Below are 22,948 nucleotides of genomic sequence, written 5' to 3'. Positions count from 1 at the left end.
CCTGTTGCCCCTCTCTCTCTCTCCATCTCTGGGTGTGTTTTGTGTTACATAAGGCGTCTCACACACACACACACACACACACACACACACACACACACACACACACACACACTGATGAGCAGCGAGCGCTTGGCAGGAAGAAAGAGGACGATCAACAAAAGAATAAAAATAGAAGACGGGACGAGTCCCCGTTCTCATGTCTGAATAAACACACACATGAAGGGAGCGCTGTGTGTGTGTGTGCACGTGTGTGTGTGCGCATGTGTGTGTGTGCGTGTTATGTAATCACTGTCAGACAGGTTCAACCTCATGTTCTTCCAGTGAAATAATACTTTTACTGTTCCTGATGGAGCTGCTGACACACACACACACACACACTGGTTCCTTTTCACAACACTTTATCAACAACAGTGACAGGTTGAGATGTGGACGTTGCTGTGTTTGTTCTATGCACCTGTGTATTGTAGGAACTACACTACCCAGAATGCACCTGGTCATCGCTGGCTGGTGATGTCACTGCTGTTCAACACGTCTGGACTGAAGTTGGTGCATTGTAGCTACACAACACAACACAACACAACACAACGCTACAGTCGTGTTTGTTGAGAAACACTAAACACGAGCTGCTCGGTTTGTCGAGTGTTGCAGGCATTGCCCAAAGCAGTGATCGCTGGATCGATTCCCGACGGTGTGTCTCTCTCCACTATCCTTTGAATTAAAGGCCAAAAAAAAAGAGAGAAACACTAAACACAACAGGACTGGAGTCTCTGTGTCTGAGTCAAGTTTGATAAACAGAAGAAAAGCGACGCAGAAAAGTGGAAAACGGTAAAAACAGCTGTTGCATGAGCAGGAAGAAGCAGCATGAGTAGCAACTATGCTACAGCTCACAGCTACTGTAACAGTGGCATCTAATCTACCATCTAATAGGCTTCATGCACAGCTCCACTACTTCCTGAACTGAAACCATGCAGCTCCTTTACTTCCTGTCCTTTCATATTTTCCCTATTATTGATTGCTATGGTTGTCTTTTTTACTGGACATTTGATTTATTTTAGGTTGATTAAATAAAATGGCTTTTTTGACAATGAAAAAAAAAAACTCCTTTATTTCCTGTCTTACATTATTGGACAAACTGATTAATCCAGGTGTGACTGACTCTGACCTCAGTAGTTTGTCCAATAATGTAAGACAGGAAGTAAAGGAGCTGCATGGTTTATTAAGTTCAGGAAGTAGTGGAGCTGTGCATAAAGCCAATTGTTCTTTAACTTCAAACCAACGTGACGACAAAAACTCTGGGGAAAAGTTATCTGAGAACGGCGACCTGATAAAATCATAAACAAAAAAAGAAAAATATTTATTTAAAAGAACATTTTGGTTGATGCTTCTTCACCATCTGTTGTAACTTTCTGCACTTCACACTGCGACGGAGCTGCAGCTGAACGATGAATAACGGCTCGGTGCAGCTGTCAGTCACCATCGGCACGTTGCAGCTGCTGACGTTGGACTAATTCATAACGGTTTCCCCGTCGTCACGACGCGCTCATGCGGTTTAGGATAATTTAATAGGATCATTAACTTGGCCTGGTCCTGGTTTAATCCATCCACTCTCAATCAGCTGAGCCTGTTCCTGGGGCTGATTAGCATTCCTCTGAATGAAAGACTATATGTGACCGAGTGCATGGGAAATGAGAGGGATTACAGCCAGAGAAAACGCTGCTTTTGTCTTTTACTTTTTACCGTCATGTGTTTTAATTGACTCACTAATCACCCACATTCCCTCCCTTTTTCTTTCTTTTTTTTTTTTGCCAGTTCAGTGCCAAACCTCCATCACAATGGCCGGCTTGTCTCGTTATCACGTTGCAGCTTTTTGGGAACGAGCTTCTGAGTTCTTATCTGGGTCAAACCCCAGAACAACAACAAGCTGTGAACGAACGCACCGTCGGTCCACTGCTGCTGCTCTGTAGAGACACCGGTCTGAGACTGAGTCCATCGATGATGAATATGAAGATGATGATGATGATGCACTGTTTTTTAAATCAACCCATTATGCAGCAGCTTCACTTTGACTGAGGCAGCGCTTTTTAACTGTCCTGGCTCCCGGTCGGCAGCAGCAGCTAAATGCCACCGTGCAGCTCTAATCACCCCACACTTTGAAATCCACCATGAAGCTTCACATCACTGATCCCACAGGGAGGAGAAGCAGCGTTAGACAAACACCTGGACGAGCCAAGGAGGCGGAGTTAACCTTCACTTTAAAGGGATAGTTCAACATTTTGGCAAATTAGAGTAAGGTAAATTCATGCAAAACCGCTGATGCACGTTGCCTTCAGGGACAGTTTTTCATCAACAGTCTCTGTATTTCCCTCTAAAACAACTGTGTCTGGTAACGTTGTGTTATTATCTCATAGCGTGGTGAATGTGCAGGTCACAACTTGTCCACCAGAGCGTTGTGGAGTTGTTGGATTGTGTATTTGATGAGTTTGATGAGGGAAACCAAGAAATCCCATAATGAGCCTCCGTAGCGTATAGCTCTGAGCAGCTCACGGCTCTGCTCCGCCGTTCTAAAAATAGCTTGCACCGACAATTAAAGGTAACAAACCTACTGCTACGACTATAGGAATTATGGCAATGGGCCAATTTGACAAAATGTTGAACTATCCCTTTAAATACATCTATATGGATTAAAACCATCACCACCATCGAGACCAGATGAATTACGATTTTAAAAGATGTCAGGAGTCGTTTATGGAGCTGGTTTCTCTCATATCTTTCTAAAATGTAATAAATAAATGAATGATCATTATTACTGTAGTTCTGGACCTACAAAACTCACCAGAGCAGGAAACTAGAAACCTGAGGTCAGTCTCACTGCAGAGTTTCAGGTGAGGCACGTGAACATCCACATGCCATCACTAACACACACACACACACACTAACACACATACACACTTTAGAGGAGGACAATCCATCTGCCCTGACATGCTGCAGGTCTGCTGCTGTTTGAAATATTTATCTCCACACAGAAAAGAAAAAACAGAAAAACAAGTTCCTCCACGACTCAGAGAACGGACGGGAGGCAGATGTTCATCCTGCAAGTGTGTGTGTCTGTGTTGGTCTGTGTGTGTGTGTGTTCAACCTACTAGGGATCAACTGACATGTTTTTATACTAATTATTAGTGATCAATGAAGCTGATGACTCATATTTAGAAACGATATTCATTTGCAATAAAAAGGAAAATTTTGGTGTCAAGATTTTGAAAAACACGCCGATAATCGGTCCTATTCCCAGGTGATGTTGTGTCACGACCTTCAAGCAATGACATCATATCACAGCTGTAAATGCTGCATCCTGATTGGATGTTTCACCTGTGCAAGATTCCAATAAAATGAGTTGATGGATCAATAAAACTCAATAAAATAAAAGGTTGGACAACCCTGGGATGAAACCCTATGAAACGAGACAGGTAGACAGCAATTTTTTCACCAAAACCTACTTTTTAATTTTTCAACATGGTTAAAATGTGCCTGGGGTTCCTGCAATAGCGACTCATGATACCCGGGACGTATTCCCGGAGTTATTTTTATCCCATTCCCCAAACCCAAGACATCAATATACATATAGGATAACATATATATTTAACCTTCAAAGTTATCTAGCAAACGAAATGTTATCGTTGCTAATGACTTCTTGAAGTTTTACGAGGAGAAGAGATCAGCGGAGATTAAGTGTTAGCTAGTAGCTAACGTTAGCTAGCGTCATTAGCTACTAGCTAGCGAGTTACCAAAACAATGATTTTTCACCACTTTTCGGCAAAGTCATGCTGCCCATTCAGTCTCTCTTTAGCCACGTCTGTCTTCTATCACAGACACCATTTTTCTGATATATAACAAGTTAATTAAAATTTCCCTTACAAGCGATTTAAATCTGCCTATAATTTTCAATGGTTTCCAATGGGAGTTAACCCTTCCGTGACCATTGTTTGCCCAACCTAGCAACAGTAACCGTGGAGGGCGGGACTTGACAAAGGGTCAATTGTAATTTTTCTCTGATTAGATCCAGTGTAGCTGGAGGCAGAGTGTGTGTGTGTGTGTCTATAATAAACACACAACTGGACTGGAAGTGAACATCTCATCAGTAGAGACGTGTCATATCATCACCTCCTTGTTTCCCTCAGTCTGACACAACGTGAAAAGACGCTTCGTTCCTCATCAACAGCTGCAACCCAGAGGAGTTGTGTTTGTCTGTTTGTGTGTCCGTGTGTTCACAACAGACCGACAGAGAGAGAGAAGGAACAGGTAGCAGCTCGCTCGCCCTCAGCACCAAGGTTAATAGATCCATCAGAGCGACATGACAGCGGATGGACACCGAGTCCCAGGACAGATGAGTGATGAGAGCAGCGCCCGAGGTTACACAAGCCGTTCAGAACACAAGGAGAGGAGGAATAAAACCTCTCTCTGTCTGCAGCGAAATGACAAACTGAAACGGAGGAGGACGTCGTTAAGAATAAAAAATCACCAACCAACACCAACACACACCCACAGACACACACAAAGTCAAAGCCCTGCCTGCACTTTAGAAAAGAGTGAAAACTACAGTGGGAAAGAGTTCAGTTAAAAGTCCTGTGTAGCTACAATATTTAATGAGATATCAAGAATGAAGAAAGTTCAAAAGATCCAAGTGTGAAAAACTAAAATCCTGTCGGTGTTAAATCCTCTGAACTCCCAGAAAACAGAAGCTTTGTTTCCAGAGATCGCTAAAAATATCAATGTGAATAAAAACTGGTGTTTATCGAGCCGATTTCTTACATTTTAAGTTGTTTCTTCTATCCATTTTTACACTGAATCACAAAAACCGAAATGCACATCAAGCCAAAAGTATATGACGAGCCGCTTCGGGAAAAATCTCCATGTAACTAACCCTACTAGGTGAACGGGAGTCAAAATTTTATTTTGTGAACCGATTGAATTGTGGCATGAGAAAACTATCTGACCTTAACCTACTTAAAACATCGCGTTTCATGCCAAGAAATCAGCAGTTTGTCATAAACGGCAACAGAAGAATGTATTTTGTGTGAAATGCAATGTTTTAAATAGGTAGGCTAGAGGTCAGATATTTTTCTCATGACACAGTTCAATCAGATCGCAAAATAAAATTTTGACGTTCACTTACATGGAGATTTTTTCCGAATTGAGGTCCCATGGCGAGCGTTACTTCCTGCTTTCGCTTCGGCACTCTAGTGCTCATGTGCCAACTGTGACATACAGAGCTGTAGCTTTAGTGCTAGCTACATGCTACACAACAGCAGAGGAGACGTGGTTTGGGAATGAACTGCAGCTCCAAAGAGTTCTGGGAGATTGTGGTTGAAAGACACTTATTACGATATTCATGACATTTAACCAAATTTCCATAAGGCATTTTGCTACATTTTTACCTTAATTAAACAGCTTTGGAGTAATTGTGCTGGTTAAATCAATGACTTGTAACTAGTTCCAGGGAGAATGGAGCGTCTCTTGGCTGAAACCCGTAATCTCTTGTTGATGACAGATAAGACTACACTAAATACACGTTGTAACGTCCTATCTTATTTATCGCTTTATTTATTGATTTCTCACTGGCTTTGTTGTAAAACAAATGCACATGGCCAGGAGGAGGGTTAGCAAAACAGCGGAAAAGCGACCGGACTTGCAGAGTTCCTCTTTATCATGCATAAAAAGATGTGAATGGAAACACAGCTAGAGATAAAAGAGGCAAAGACATGAAAGAAGGAAATAAAAGGAAGAAAACACAGAGACACAGACAAAGGAATGAGTTACAGATAATCAGAGCAGGTCGTTCCAACAGGTAAAAGGCAGAACAACGCGGTAGAAAAGCAGCAGTGTTTAGTAGAGCGAGTGTGAGTTCACCTGCTGCCTGTCAGTTACTTCCCACACAGGTAAAAGTAGAGGCAGCTGAAGCTGTGAGGGAACAAAGGCGCCAAAACAAACAGCATTAAGAACACTGTGACCTAGAGCTGCCATGATGCTGAGAGCCTGTGTGTACATATAGAGGTACACACATGTGTTTGTGTGTTGTGTGTTGTGTGTGTGTGTGTGTGTTAGTTGGCGTGGTGGTGAGTCAGCGCCTCCACAAGCAGCAGCAGCAGCTTCGTCTCATGTCGGGGCGTAAATTACTGTAAAGACGAGCGGCCATGTGGCTCCATTAGCTCCCGCTGCTCCGCGCTGCACACGGCCAGACAGATTAACCAGCAACAACAGACCTGGCAACCCGCGGCCGGGAGGAACAGACCTGGCAACCCGCGGCCGGAAGAATGGGGGAGGGGGAGGGGAGGGACAGAGGCGCAGTGTTGGACAGTAACGGGGTAAATTTACTCCAGAGGATTTGTACTTGAGTATTAGATTTCTTTGGTACTTATTACTCTTACTTGAATACATTTACAAGACAAATATTTTTACTTTTACTGGAGTTAATTAGTAGGAAGGTTGAAAAGTACTGGTTACTTTCAGGTCTTTTTCTAAAATCCTATTGGACACAAGCTGTGTTTGTCAAAGAAGGAAACCCTAACCCCTAAAAGCAGCACATCAGTGCAGCTGCTTTCAAAGAGTTCATTCTCACTAACAAGAGTTAAAAGCTCCTTACATTCATTTAGAAACAATTAGAGTCATTCATTGATGTGAAGAATAAGACATTTACTCTGACTCTTACTTAAAGTAAATTTAAAAGCATGTACTTTTGGATACTTAAGTACCTTTAAAAGCGCCTTCAGACTGGAATAATCTTCCTTTAAATTTACGCTCATTGACCTCTTTTCATAGGTTTAAATATTCTCTGTCTTCTTATTTTGAGTTAAATTGCACATGTTTCAGATGATTTATATCATTTTTTTTTTTTACACTGTAATTTTTAATTTGAATATTATGTTATTATTTTACATTTCTCTTAGTTTATTTAGGCTATTGCTATGGCCATTTGCGGCCATCGAGAGGTTGTGTCCATTTTTGTACTCATTTCTTTTATGTCTGTGTTGATGTCTGTTGTTGTATGTTTGTAGATTGTTGATTGTGTCTTTTCTCTTTTTGGTTTGTAATGTATATTAGGACCCCCTCGAAAACGAGAGGATTCCTCTCAAGGGGTTTATCCTATTAAATACAATTTCTGAATGAAAAAGTACTTTTTTATTCTTACTGGAGTAACATGTGGACTGAGCTACTTTTACTTGTAACAGAGTAGATTTTGACCAGTAGTATTTGTACTGTTACTCCAGTACTGGGGTGGAGTACTCTGTCCCTCTCTGTAGAGGCGGGGGGGGACGGACCAGGACGGACCAGGACGGACCGGGTGGAGACGAAGGAGTGAAAAATGTGTAAAAATATCTCAGTGGTAGAAACCGGCCTCGGGCTCTGGATCTAGATCTGTATCTGATCTATCAGCGTGACGATCGCCTCTGATTGGCCGGTCGGTCGGAGCACATCATCAAACTCTACTTGTGTGCGGCGGCGGCTCGTTCAGATCAGGACGAGGAACAGGGAAGCAGCGATGTGGAGATTTGCAAATCAAAAAAACAAAAAAAAATCCCATAGATTATGACGATAACGCTGCTGCTGCTGCTGCACGCGAAGCAGAGACTCAACACAGGAGGCTGCTTCCCAGAGCTCTAACACTCACTACAGCAATTATTATTATTATCATTAATTATTGGGTAACCAAGGTTACAACAAGCTACATAAACAACCAGTGACCAGGGCTCCATGTGAAAGTTATCACATTTTGATCCTGATTGTGATTTTGGCTCCAAAAACATTTTCCCATGATCATTATGTCGCGACCCACTTTTATAAGACTCCAACCAAGACAATTTATTTTTTTTTAAACACAAGTACGTCATCTATTTCAACATAATACACATATTTTCATGTGCACAGTGCATTTCAGAGCACATGAATAAGAAACCGTGACAACTGCATGAACAAAAGTGAATATAAAAACTACACACAAGGGGTTTTCACCATGGCTGGACTGCAGCACGGGTCTTTTTAATTCAAAATAAAAGTCCAACATGCACATCACCTATCATTTGTTTGTGACCCAGTTGAAGAATCTGAGAGTTTTGGAAAGACCAGTTTCTCTTTCTATTGCACCTACAACCTGGACACTCTGCAAAACCATCTGAAACTTACCTCACTTTTATCAATAGGGCAATGTAAAACCATAACTACATCTTATTTCACCTCTAACTGCTCCTGATTTTAACTACACTTATGTTTCAGTTTATCCTCGTCACCTTTAACTTCCAGTATTCTGTTTTGCTTTTGTATGTTTCAAATGTTTTATCTTCTGTGTCCTTATATGTTTTGTGTTTTATCTCGGCTGTATTGTAAATGAGGTTACTCCTCAATATATCTCCGAGTTTAAATAAAGGTTATGAATGAATGAATAATGGTGTAAATAATGGTGATTATCCACAAGTTTCCGAACGTCATCTACAGTCAAAACCGGAAGCTGGTTTTGCATTTCCGGTGGAATTTTACGTTTCCATGGTTTTCAGTCGTTGTCATAGTTGCGGTAAACGCATCATGGATCTATTAACGCTGGCTTTTAAACACAGATGTCAATTTGTGTGATAATAACCATTGTTAAAAGCTGGTGTGATGATCCATGAGTTTTACAGATTTTCATTGAAAAAATGTTTTAAAAAGTCCATTCATTTACCGCGACTACAGAAACCATGGAAACGTAAACATAAAATTCCACCGGAAGAGCAAAACCGGCAAAACCGGCTACGTTTTTGACGTTTGGAAAAAGGTGGATATAATGGAACGACTTCATCAACCTGCTCTGTGATGTTTAGACTCATGTTCTCCAGCTTCTATCACAGAGTCTGGACAGAGCTCCTCCTCCTCATCATCTTCTTCCTCCTCCTCATCTTCATCAAAATCATCATCATCATCATCATCATCTCTTGCTCCTCTCCGTTCCCGTGGTGTCCAGTCTCTCACAGCAACAAACAGCTGCTGCAGACTCAGAGTCAACAGGCTCAGTGTGAGAAGGAAAGTTCAGCCTCGGCCTCCTGCTGCTGCTGCAACGTGTGAACTCTGGTTGGGATGTGAAGGTTAACCACATTACACACACACACACACACACACACACACACACACACACACACACACACACACTAAAGGTCATTTACACTAGGTGGTCACCGTGGAAACAGGGAGGGTTTGTGCAGAGCTGGGGTGTCTGGCTGGCTCCCACTCACAGGTGAAGGTGACCCCTCGTCAACCAGTTTTACAGTGTGTGTGTGTGTGTGTGTGTGTGTGTGTGTGTGTGTGTGTGTGTGTGTGTGTGTGTGTGTGTGTGTGCATGTGTGTGTGTCCAATTTCTCACCCTGCCGGTGTCAGCTGCTCCATAAACACTCATCACTCTCATGCTGATACACTGAGCAGCACAGAAGCAATTTACCACCGACGCATGACGCTGTCAGTTACACACAGCCGCTACTACAGGAGATACACTGCTGAAATACTGCAGGTACCAGATATACTGCTAAAATACTGCTAAAATACTGCACTGTGCTCTGAGAGAGTGTGTGTTCAGCTCTCTGGTTGAAGCCACATTCCACCCGTCCCGGTGTTGTTGCTCCTGTGTGTGTGTTTTATCACTGATAAGGTGAACAAACGTGTTTTCTTTCTCATGACCTCTGATGAAAACTTCCTAAAGTGCAGCAGCTTCACACGGATCAGATCAGAGCAGAGCAGAGCAGAAGCTGCTGCTGCTGTCGCTGCTTCATGAATGTATGAATATATAGTTACATAACATGCTCCATTTAAAACAGCTAAGAAACAAAAACCTCTTTGAAACGTTGCAGCCTACTTCAGACTCTTTGTTTGTGTCGGTGCGGCGCCGAGCGGAGCGGAGGTTCCATGTGTCAGAGTCAGAGTGTGTGTTTCACCTCCACCGGCTCATTCACAGTTACTGTTACTGAGAGCCGACGCCTGCAGGCAGCCCTGCAGCACCGACCGCTACAGACACACCAACAACAAACAAACAGCTGCAACCATCCACACAACCTCAAACCTTCATGCTACTACTGACGTGGAAAGTTAAGAAGAAGAGGAGTGGAGGGAGGTTCGGCTTCTGGCTGCAACAAAGAGCCGAAGCTCTGGTCAATTAGTGCACGAGCCAAGACCTGAGGTTTTAGTTTCTGCTGCAGCTCCATGGAGCGATGAGTCGATATATTACAACATTTCTGCAGCTCTACATTCAGTCAGACTTATGGTGTGTCCCAAAAAATACATAAGTGTGTTCACACACAGCACAAGTAAATGCACTTCTTTATAGTGAATGTGATTTGAGACACACCATTAGTCTGGATCATCTTTCACATCTGCACCCTCCCAAAAAACCTTTCAAATCTTTGTTTTCCTTAAATTTCAACTAAACAACCAATCAGAGAGCAGCACGTCCACATAGTTTTGGGCCAAAGAGCAAAAAGTAAAAACATGATCAAGTCAGAACTAAACACTTCTCCAGTTCTAGTTTCTTTCTTCCACCTGTTGTTTCACCTGCAGCAGGTGTCTAATCTCTCACATATTATGGCTCATTTCCAATTCTGATTTATAGAAATGTTGTTTTGCATATTCACAGGAAAGGAAACTATGTTCATGCATTAACACACTGCACATGTAAACACATACGGCTCATGTGCAGACATAAGAGGCAGAGGACATGTTGCTAATAGTGTTCCCTACAGTGTGTTGTGTAGTGTAGTGTATATATTGATAAGCTGATGTATAGACATTATGTTCATTAGTGTTGTGCTGCAGCTGTCTGTCCCTCATTATTCTGTTTCCCAGGAAATGGACGTTATTTGCTTCTGCTCAGTCAGTGTGACAATCACGGCGCTAAAGCTGCTCTGCTTCAACGCCCTCAGGAGATGGAAATTCAGAGCTCTGTGTGTGTGTGTGTGTGTGTAACTGTGTGTGTGTGTGCGCATGGATGTGTGTGAACTCAGCCAATTTCCCTTTCAGATGAGCTCTTATCTGCGTGCAGGCGGGCAGCGGCAGCGGCAGAGTCAGCGCCCCCTATTCCACACAGATGCAGCTTTAGACGGAGCAGCAGTCAGGAAGGGAGGGGGAACTTCCGGCATCATCATATATGGAAGTGTTGGAATTCCCCCCCGCTCCCGCTCCCCGTGACAGGGGCCGGTGGGCGACCCATCTTCATGCTCCTCACGTTCAGCTGCTGCCACGGGGAAGCTGATGATGGGCTGGTGGGCGAGGTGAGAGGAGGAGGAGGAGGAGGAGGAGGAGGAGGAGGAGGAAGGAGACTCCACCGTCACCGTGTGAGCGAAGGTGAACGTCATCGTCATCGTTGCGTCGTCTCGGTGTGACGCATCGCTTCCATCTTCCATCTTCCAACACAGGAGTCAGGACACGTGATGAAGGAGCAGAAACAGAAACAGAACGGGAACGTCGTCTGTGCTTCATTCAGAACATCACCGAGTCTTAAATATAGAAACCGGAGCGGGAAGGATTCACGTTGGCACCGAGTCGACGCCACGAAACACACAATATGAGAGTACAATCTGCACACGTGTGATGCCAGGATTCAGTCTGTGTGTGTGTGTGTGTGTGTGTGTGTGTGTGTGTGTGTGTGTGTGTGTGTCATGAAATCTGAGAGGAGAGGGAGCAGAAGGATAATGGTTCTGTTTAGGGTTGCAAAGGGGAGGGAAATTTCCAGTAAATTTCCAGAAACTTTCCATGGGAAGTTAAAACCCTCCTATTGTCCTTCTGGGCCAAATTGACCCAATCTGTTCCCTTCCTCCATTACTTCCTTCTTACCTTCCTTCTTTCCACAATCCTTCCTTCCCGTCGTCTTTACTTCTTCTTCCTTCCTCTTTTGATCCAATTGACCTGATCTGTTCCCTATCCCCCCATCTTTCTTTCCTTTTCCCTTCCTTCTTTCCACAATCCTTTTTCCCTTCCTTCCTTCCTTCCCTTCGTCCTTATTCTTCCTTCCTTTTTGATCCAATTGTCCCCTCCATCCTTCTATCTTTCCTTCCTTTTTCCCTTCCCTCTTTCCTCCCATCTTTCCCTTTGTCCTTCCTTCCTTCTATCCCTTCGTCCTTCCTTCCTTCCTTTCTTCCTTGACCCAGGAGGACAACAGGAGGGTTAAGCTGGGGAATTTTGGAAACATTCCAAATTGGAAACTTTCCATGGGAATTATGGGAATTAATAGGAATTATTGGGAATTTAAGGGAATTAACTGGAAATTGGGGGTAATTTAAACAAACTGTATCATATCCTCATAAGCAGACATCCATGCATGCAATTACTTATTAAGGGCCAACCTTCAATTTTGTAAATTTCAGATTCATTCCTGTTTATTCCCATATATTCCTGTTAATTCCCCTGAACGCACCTCGTCATGCCTCCTGTTCCCTCCTGACCTCAGACTGCTGCTTTAATGTCACTCTACACACACTGACACACAAACACACACACTGACACACACACACACACACACACACTGCAGCAGACCCATCCTCTTCTTTCTGTTTCCTTCTCCTCTTAATTTCAGTCTGATCAGACTCGGAGAGCGGCCGTGGACCCACACACTCCACTTCCATTTATTCTCTTCTCTCCGTCTTCTGTCTCCAGTAACTTTCCTTTCATCCTCTGCCAACCTCCCTCTCCCCCTGCCAGCCCCCCTCCCACCCCCCCCACCCCCACCTCTCCAGCTCCACTTAGACAACTTAACGATGTGCTAACGGCTGCTGACGTCCTGCACACACACACACACGACAGATGCCAACATCTCGTATGACAGTCAGTACGTTTACATACACTCATACACTTGAGAAAACTGAATTATTGCCTTAATCCGACTGTAACTGGACAACTGATGCATGTAAACGCGTTAGTCCGACTAATATATGAGTTCTCCAGCTCCGATTAAGACACCCAGATAATGTGATTGGAATGTATTCGCCTTAATCAGAGTTTAACGCAGAAGACCATGACCATGAGGGATAGCGTGCACCTTATCTGCACAATAAGAAACGTGCACATTACATACGAGATGAACAAAGCTGTACGATTAACCCTCCTGCTGTTGTTCAAAAATGCCATTCGGCCGCCTGGCTAACAGGTCAACGGGAGAAGGGGCCGTATTAACCCGCAGTTATTCCATTTTCTCAGTTGCATGTAAACTGGGACGAGGACAGAAGTCCGATTAGACGCCAGAATCGAATTTTGAGCACAGCTGGATTACGCTGAGCACCATGGAGTCTAGATAACAGAGCAGCTCCTTGTACCTGCACTGAGCTGCTCCACTGTTTAACAGTAAAAAGGTCCGACTGGTGTGTAATGAGTGACGAGCTGCACTGGAGGAATGATTCACCACCGTGTTTGTGTAGAATAATAATCCAGTCTGGAGTGTGAACCTTGACCCCGTGGAGCTGCAGCAGCAGCAGAAACACAAACGTCTGGTCTGGTACATGTTGTTCTCTGCTGCTGCTGCACCACGTCGTCTCCTGTTGCTGCAGACGAGCGACCAAGCAGAAAGAAAGATGAACGTTTTCTGAGACATGTAACCTGTAAGAGGAGGGAGGAAGAGGAGGGAGGAAGAGTCTGTCCTTAAAGAGGACACGGTCACTCTGTCTCTCCTGACTCAGACTGATTGTTTCAAGAAAAGAAGCCTGATGGAAAACCAGCGGCACCTTCTTTAAAGGGATAGTTCAACATTTCGGCAAATTGGCCCTAACATGTGTCAGAGTCAGAGTGTCCTATAATCTCTATAGTCATAGCAGTAGGTTCGTTACCTTTAATTGTCGGTGCAAGCTATTTTTAGAACGGCGGAGCAGAGTGGTGAGCTGCTCAGAGCTACGCTACGGAGGCTCATAGAGTTGTTTTAGAGGTAAACACAGAGTCGGCTTGCTGAAAAACTGTCCCTGAAGGCAACGCACATCCGCGGTTTTGCATGAATTTCCCTCCAAAACAACTCTGTGTGGTAACGTTGTGTTATTATCTCATAGCGTGGTGAATGTGCAGCTCACAACTTGTCCACCAGAGCGTTGTGGAGTTGTTGGATTGTGTATTTGATGAGTTTGATGAGGGAAACCAAGAAATCCCATGAGCCTCCGTAGCTCTGAGCAGCTCACGGCTCTGCTCCGCTGTTCTAAAAATAGCTTGCACCGACAATTAAAGGTAATCTGATTTGGATCTGATGGGGTCCAACATGTTTGGTGTGGACCCGAACCAGGACCAGGATCTGGATCTGAAACATGGAGGTGTGAGTGCTCTGTTACAGACGATACTGGGAGAGCAAGTGCAGGATTTCCCCCCGGAGGAGCTGAAGATATTCGATCTCTAACCGTCGTATCCGAGTTCTGAAAGGCATGCTGGGAACTTTGGGGAATCCCTGATTGATTGAAGCGGTAGTAGATGAGGCATGTTTAAAGACAATGAGCTGAAGTGCTGCTGCTCTGACACCATTAATCTGTGCAGAATCAGACATCACTGACTATTAGTATCTGATTGTCTCATGCAATATTCATGATGGTGGTTGCTGAGGAGCTGCAGCTGGATCACAGTCTAGTATTCACTCTGCTCATCCTCCTCTCAGCTGCAGCTTCCTGCTTCTGTTCATCTCCAGTGGGATCAACAACAACACAAGTCGTTAATTCATTCAACGCCGATAACACAATAACACTTCATGCTGATTGAAGCGTGGCTGCAGCACAGCACCAGCAGCATCTATCTACCTTCATGTTACATAACCACACACTCCACATCAGAGTCAGGCAGTGTCACGGTGACGCTCACAGACATCAGGAACAGGGCGTGGAGCCGAGAGCCAGAGGAGGAACGGGATTCTGCAGGAGACCGAGGCTCAGAGCCGAGACAACGGAGGTGAAAGTGTTGTGACTGATCAGAGAGAGAGAAACCATCACTCTGGAGAAGTCCTGCTGCAGCGGCGCGTCAAGATTCAATGTGTCTGTTTCCACACAAGCTCAGAGGCTGGTTTCACCTCCAACGACCTCAAACATGAACAGAAACCTCCCAGAGCAGCACAGAGGGAAGGAAGAACATGTCCATGTCCCATCTAGCGTTGTGGTTGTATATCGTAAGCAACTCAATCGTATTTTTAATGCTGCATTCACCTGAAATTGGGCAGACGACAGACGGACGACAGCCGCTGCACGTAACGGCATAAACAAGCCTCTATGTAAACAAGTGGTCCGTCAGCACGAGGTAAAACAATACACCTGACAATATGTCATATTGTTTTCCTGACCCACGTTTTACCGGCTTTGTGGCCAATGAATGCAAAACTAAAGGTGATATATTAACATTCGTGGTCATGTGAGGCAATTAATTGATAAGTCTACAGAGGACTATTCAGATACTTTAACAATTGATTAAAGGTGCATTGTGTAGGAATTGCTCCCATCTAGCGTTGCGGTTGTATAATCACAAGCAACTCAATCGTATTTTTCATGCTGCATTCACGTGAAATTGGGCAGACGGCAGACGGACGACAGCCGCTGCACGTAACGGCATAAACAAGCCTCTATGTAAACAAGTGGTCCGTCAGCACGAGGTAAAACAATACACGTGACAATATGTCATATTGTTTTCCTGACCCACGTTTTACCGGCTTTGTGGCCAATGAATGCAAAACTAAAGGTGATATATTAACATTAGTGGTCATGTGAGGCGATTCATTGATAAGTCTACAGAGGACTATTCAGATACTTTAACAATTGATTAAAGGTGCATTGTGTAGGAATTCCTCCCATCTAGCGTTGCGGTTGTAGATCACAAGCAACTCAATTGTATTTTTCATGCTGCATTCACGTGAAATTGGGCAGACGGACGACAGCCGCTGCACGTAACGGCATAAACAAGCCTCTATGTAAACAAGTGGTCCGTCAGCACGAGGCAAAACAATACACGTGACAATATGTTGTCATGGCGATGTGGTATTGTTTTACCGGCTTTCTCTGGACTTCTGTGACTAAAATGACATCTGGTTTGTTAGCGACGGCCGTCTGCCCGACTGCAGGTGAATGCAGCACCAGTGTAACGCTCCATTCCTCCTCACTGTGTTACCGCGGTGACTTTTCACAGACGCCACCTCGAGGAGTTTCTCCAGCGGCAGAACGAAAAATTCTGCGACAATAAAAAAGTCTCATATTAATGTGGATGAATCTAAGCTACCCACACTTATTAATGGGCCCATTTTCGATAAATATATGGTTTTGTCTCTATCGTTATTTTGTTATTATTAGTGGTGGTGGAAACGCTGGGCGAGCCGACCAGCGTTTCATTACTTCCGGTTTGGCGGACACTGCCCGACGAGTCATGAGAATAACGCCGCTGAATCTCCGTTTATGGTGGGAACTACGACGGTATGTGATCGTCTTCCAACCTCTGACTTTAATTCTTGATGGATGAAAACATGAGTCTGTCTTGCGCCGGTCAAAGAATTTCACGGTGCGCGCGGAGGCTTATAAATGTAGTGTGGAAACACTTCGCTTTTCCAAAACTCCTCGTTGTCCCTTTAATGAAAAACAGACTGAAGAACCAAATGATCAATTTTCGGGAATAAGATAACAGGAGAAGTTACAAGATGTCCCTTTAAGGAGCCAATTGGTTCAAACTAAGTGTCTCTAGATGAAACCATCATCACTGCTGCTGCTACTGACACTGAACTCAACTCAACTGTGAAGTTTGTTGACTGGTTGAGATGAAAAAAAGAAAAAAAAGAAGCATCTACTCTCCACAGGGAACAGACACGTGAACAGATTGTACTTGTGACTGTGGGATAAAGTGTTCAGCTGCATTACTCACACACGTTGGACGGAGAAGAAGAATCCCTCCCTGGAGAGCAGATAGTTTTGGCTCCGTACGAGCTTCACAACCACCACCACCACCACCACCACCACCGCTCTGGGAGCTGCCCAGGCTCGACGTGAAAACGTGACAATGTTTACACAGGGATTTCTGGCTGGGATGGCAGGAGGACGCAGCATCCTGAGACCGAACCTGTTCACCTGCTCTAACGCTGCAGAGACACAGCACTGGGCGGTCAACAACAACAAGCTGCACAACAGCAGCAGCAGCACAGAGGGATTTAGATGGAGCTGAACGTCCTGCAGAAACATGAACCATCACTGGGAGCCAGGGAACAAGCTGAGCTTCTAATCTACTTCCTCATAATAATAATCATGTGCACATGGAACTAATTTGCACTCACTGATGCAAATGTTGAGTGAAATGTGACCATTATTATGATTTTTAACCACTTTTGACATTTTATTTGGCTAAAAAAAGTGAAAAATGTCCAAGTTTCCAGAGCACAAGGTGACTTCTTCCTCTTCTTCCTCCTCCTCCAACAGGTCAAAGGTCTAAGATTTTATTTAATTCAAAATAGATTTAAAAAAACATCCAAGCAGCAGAAGAAAAGGATAAAAAATGCTGTTGAATTTCACCAATGTTTAGTAAACGCTGCAATTCATATTTTAGTCAAAAACTAATATTTTTATCCAACTATTTGATTTTATTTCCCATTTTTCCCATTTTATTGTGTGTGTATATTTATATTTGTGTATATTCATGATCTCTTCTCAGACTTAAATCCACTTTGGTTTCGTCACACGAGGCCTTGTGGCAGGCGATGGCGGCCATGTTGGATTTGAGACACTTGGAGCCAGATGAGTGTGTGCACACAGATAAATACAAACACAATGCAAATACAGCTCTAAACCAATCAATTGACCATCTGATCCTCTATAATCCACTGACTCCCACCATCACACACCGTCCGACCGAGCCGAGCCGAGCTGAGCCGAGCCGAGCCCCGACGCTCCGACACTCCAGCAGCTTCCTCCTCCGTGCAGCTCTGCTGGGATCAACACACTCCTGAACAAACATACAGATGGTGTTTGCTCAGCAACCACAACAATCTGAGGAAACACAGTTTACCCACATTGTCAGCGGGCGACACACTCATCTGCACACACACACACACACACACACACACACACACACACACACACACACACACACACACACAGTATCAAACCAAACCAAAAAAACCCTCTAGGGGACGAGTTCTGACTCTGGTGGACTCCCATCCTAATTTACATGTTGTGATGTGAGACTGAGCTTCGGTACCGAGCCAGAGAGAGTGCCAGCCGCTCGGCAGCACACTGACACACACACGCACAGTCGTGAGACACTGCCCACACACACTCACATTCGCCAGTGTGAGTCATCCAGAAAAATTACATTCAGCATCCCTCTCTCCTCTCTCTCCTCCTCTCCCCCCCCCCAGCAGCAGCAGCAGCAGCAGCAGCAGCAGCAGCAGCAGCATCGGGGCAGAGAGGTGAAGGCTTCGCTTCAGTTAAGAGTCCTTTCATTCGTCAAACAAAGAAAGAAAACAAACACCAACATGGAGAGCTGCTGGACCGTTGATTAAAAGAGGGGGGGCAGAAACATGGGAACGATTCATCCACTCAGAAGAGAAAAATCATCACTGATAAACTCTTGTGTTTTAGCTTCGAGCCATTTTCAACCAGAACCAGTGAGTCACCACTGATTAACAGCAACAACACACTGGACAGAGATTCCTCTGAACGCCGACTCACCTCAGAGTTAACAGCCTACATGAAATATTTCACTCTTTATTTCACACTTTATTTTAAAAGATATTTTTCAGGCCTTTTGCCTTTATCGGACTGGACGGTGGAGATCTGACAGGGAACGCAGCGGACGATCGTCAAAACCAGTGACCTCTTGCACAAAGGCCAGAGCCAAGATGGCCGCCAACGGGCCAGTGGGTGTAAAAAAGGATAGTTCAACATTTTGGCAAATTGGCCCATTGCCATAATCCCTATAGTCATAGCAGTAGGTTCGTTACCTTTAATTGTCGGTGCAAGCTGTTTTTAGAACGGCGGAGCAGAGCCGTGAGCTGCTCAGAGCTACGCTACGGAGGCTCATTATGGGATTTCTTGGTTTCCCTCATCAAACTCATCAAATACACAATCCAACAACTCCACAACGCTCTGGTGGACAAGTTGTGACCTGCACATTCACCACGCTATGAGATAATAACACAACGTTACCACACAGAGTTGTTTTAGAGGGAAATACAGAGACTGTTGATGAAAAACTGTCCCTGAAGGCAACGTGCATCAGTGGTTTTGCATGAATTTCCCTCTAAAACAACTCTGTGTGGTAACGTTGTGTTATTATCTCATAGCGTGGTGAATGTGCAGGTCACAACTTGTCCACCAGAGCGTTGTGGAGTTGTTGGATTGTGTATTTGATGAGTTTGATGAGGGAAACCAAGAAATCCCATGCTGGTTCACTTCTGTTTCTATCGTTCATATCAAATAGAAACAGCCTCTGTGTTTTCTGTGCTGTCACCTTCTCTGATTAAACTACCTGATCTCCGTCTCCACCTCCTCTCCTCACTCAGTCCTGAGTCTGATCTGAACTAACGGGAGCCGACACCTCGGGGCCCCTTCATCATCATCTTCATCATCATCTTCATCATCATCATCATCCAGTGCCTTTAGTGAATTAATAAAGAGCTGTTAGCGACTCTCTAAACACAGAGGCGTCGTCGCTGCTGCTGCTGCTGCTCCATCACCACAACCAGGAGATCCCCTGCACCTCCTCCTCCTCCTCCTCTTTCTCCTGCTGACTCCATAATGATGCAGCCTGTGGCGACAGGAAGAAACCCCACTGCTGCACCTCTGCATCGTGGCATTTTCATACCCGACACCTTCTTCTCTCCTCCTCTTAAAACATGGGGTTTAAATTCAAGCTGCAACCAACCAACGCTCACGGGTTTTTATTATCAATCAATTAGTCGCTTGTTTTTGCCACCAATTAATGTGTTGATCTGGGACATAAGAGGCTTGAGTGAAGACCAACGACCTCTAACATTAACGCTTCCAGTCTTCCTCCTCCTCCTCCTCCTCCTCCTCCTCTCCTCCTCCTCCCGTTGATCTCCACCATCTGACCTGCTTCCTATCTTTTTCTTGATCTCTCTAATTCTCCTGTCATGTTGCACCATCTCGTCTCCGTCGCCCGGGGAAACCATGAACTCTCTCTGACCCGACCTCGAATCCGTCTGTGGCTCGGTGAGCTCCCACCAGACCAGAACCAGACCAGAACCAGACCTTCCTTCCTTCCTCCCTCCCCTCTTCTTCCTTCCTCTTTTGATCCAAATGACGATCTGTTCCCTATCTTTCTTTCCTTTCCTTTCCTTCCCTTTTCCCTTCTTCCTTCCTTGAACAAATCTGTTCCCTCCCTCCACCTTTCTTTCTTTCCTTCCCTTTTCCCTTCCTAGTTTCCTTGAAAACATCTGTTCCCTTCCTCCATCTTTCTTTCCTGCCCTTTTCACTTCCTTCTTTCCACAATCCTTTTTCCCTTCCTTCCTTCCTTTCTTCCTTCCTTCCCTTCGTCCTTACTTCTTCCTTCCTTTTTGACCCAATCTGTTCCCTCCCTCCTTCTATCTTTCCTCCCATCTTTCCCTCCTTCCTTGACCCAGGAGGGTTAAAGACCGACAGGTTTCCTCTGCAGCTCAGAGCAGAGTAAAACCACCACCACTAGTCCTGCTGCTGCTGCTGCCACCGCCCTCGGCTGAAGAGCAGCTTTGTTGTTGAAATAACAAAAGCAGGAGCTGAGTGTTTGTCACCTTCCTCCTCCTCCTCCTCCTCCTCCTCCTCCTCCTCCTCAGGTTTCAGCCCGGTCCATTCACTCTCCCTCCAACAACATCTACACTTCATGTCTCTCTTTCTGCTTCTTCCTCTGACCTCTGTGCTCTTTAACGGACCCTGGTCCTGGTCCTGGTCCTGGTCCAGCTGGGAGGTTTCGGCACAGTTTGACCAACTGCAGCCATTTTGATCCACAACAGCAGAAAACAACAACAACCTCCAGTCACCATTGATCACTTATTGACTGTAAATCATTCAATCAGCTCCTGTCTGGTCCAGCAGGACTTCCCTCTGTACTGAATTACCCCCCTGGGGGCAAACTGTCACTCTGGAGCAGTTGACAGTGACACACACACACACACACACACACACACACACACACACACACACACACACATACTGTATATAAAACAGGGTAACCAGTTCTAGTGAGAGGAAGAGCGGTATAATAATCTGAAAGTCATCTGAAATTCCGTTTTGTCTGTCTAGTCTTATTTTTTTGTATTTGTCATTAAATGTGTCTTGTAATCTCATATGGGATGGATCACAGTGGTGGCATGACACCAAAATAAAAATTCATTCATTCATTCATTCTAGTGGTTATAGAGTGAAGGAATCCACAGCCAATTGGGCTACTGATCAGGTGAGTTGATCGATCACCTGGCTGTGACCTCAGCTCTGATCACCTGAGACATGAAAATAAATATAAAACAACAACCAGCTGAAACATCGATCAGTCTCGTGAAGTTCTCCCGCCTGAGTCGTGACCAGAAGGTCTCGCGCCCTGGTTCCTCGTGGAGACATGAACATCTCCTCTTCTTCATACTACACAACTTCACATAGCCTATTCCTATTCATAATAGTAATAGCCTAATATTAATCAAACCCAGCAGCAGCAGCCGTGTTTCCCCGGTTCTCTGTCACCTGAGCTAAAGTTCCCACTCGTGTCTCCATGTCTCCGTGTCCCGGTGCAGCAGCAGGTGTCTCTCGTGTCTCTCGTGTCTCTGCGCCGCAGGACGCACCGAGGACAGAGAGAGGACAGAGGACAGAGGAGGAGGACGGAGGTAGAGGAACAAAGTAGCTAGAGAAGCGGCTGTCATGTCCTGTTGTGTGTTCTTACCTTGTACACATTCTCCGTGATGCGGTGCACCTCGTCGGTCCGGGACATCCTGGTGGGAACGTCAGTCACAACCATAGACCACAGATTCCCGCGGTGTGGATGGATGAGGCGGAGATTTGGGGATTTGGGGGATTTTCTCTTTGAGGTTTTGTCCAAACTGAGTGGAGCCCCGGTGTGTGTCCGCGGTGAAGCGTGAGTCCTGAGTCCTGAGTCCTGTCGGTGACTGACTGAGAGACAGACGAGCTCGTCTGGACGCGGGTTCCCTGCTTTTATAGGAAAGTCCTCCGCTGCTGCTGCGCCGCGCTGCGCTGCGCCCACTCCGATGAGGCTCCCCACGCAGCCACGCAGCGGAGAGGGGCGGTGCTGCCTTCAGGGACGGTGGGAACTCAGAGAAGTACGACCAGAGCTGCTGTTTCACATCCTGATGGAAGAAAAGACACATTTTAAATGGCATTATATCGTTTTTTATGCATATTTCCCTTCTTAAAGGGGAATTGCAGTTTTTATTTTACAATTTGGACCTTATTTCTAGCATAAAATACGATCTCCTCACCCAGATAAGTCGTTCCGACAAAATGAGCTCCAGCCGAGAGCCGCGTATATCCATATAATGTGAGTCTACGGGGCAGCAGAATGCAGCCTCTAAATAACACATTATCCGCCGTGAAACTCGTTTATTTCACCAAAATTTTGTTATGATACGCTAGTGCTATTCCCCTCTGAGTCCGGGGTTAGCTGTTATCGACATCCGGGGTCTGTAGGTTGACCTACTGACCTCTGACCTGGATGATGTCATCTCTGAGCGCCGCGCGGCTCATTCTGATAATAATCATTCTGCTTCGGCATTCGCGTCCATTTTTATCTCAACTAGCCGGAGCTTTAGTGAGTCCAGGTTGAGGAGAGGAAGCCTGTGAAAGCTGAACTTCATCCAGCTGCTCATTTTGTTCTGACAAGTTGGAAACACGCAGAAATGAACCGTAGCATTAGCGGTAGCAACAAGCCGCGCGGCGCTCAGAGAATGACATCATCCAGGTCAGAGGTCAGTAGGTCAACCTACAGACCCCGGATGTTGATAACAGCTAACCCCGGACTCAGA

General features: G+C 45.1%; 1 protein-coding gene across 4 annotated transcripts in view; it reads right to left on the bottom strand.

The window, feature by feature from the left end:
• baiap2b (BAR/IMD domain containing adaptor protein 2b) overlaps window positions 1–22,075 on the bottom strand; it is a 92,767-nt gene extending 70,692 nt beyond the window's left edge. For all 4 annotated transcript variants that reach the window (XM_083994396.1, XM_083994397.1, XM_083994399.1 and 1 more), the window contains exon 1: window positions 21,853–22,075. In XM_083994396.1, the coding sequence (XP_083850522.1) occupies window positions 21,853–21,927 (75 nt within the window). In that variant the 5' untranslated portion in view covers window positions 21,928–22,075. The remainder of the gene's footprint in view (window positions 1–21,852) is intronic.
• Between the last annotated feature and the right edge of the window lie 873 nt (window positions 22,076–22,948).

The sequence above is a fragment of the Trachurus trachurus genome (assembly GCF_905171665.1).
Source record: "Trachurus trachurus genome assembly, chromosome: 19".
In the NCBI taxonomy this organism is placed as follows: Eukaryota; Metazoa; Chordata; class Actinopteri; order Carangiformes; family Carangidae; genus Trachurus; species Trachurus trachurus.
The sequence above is the reverse complement of the archived record's forward strand: the minus strand, read 5'-3'. Positions and strand labels throughout refer to the sequence as shown.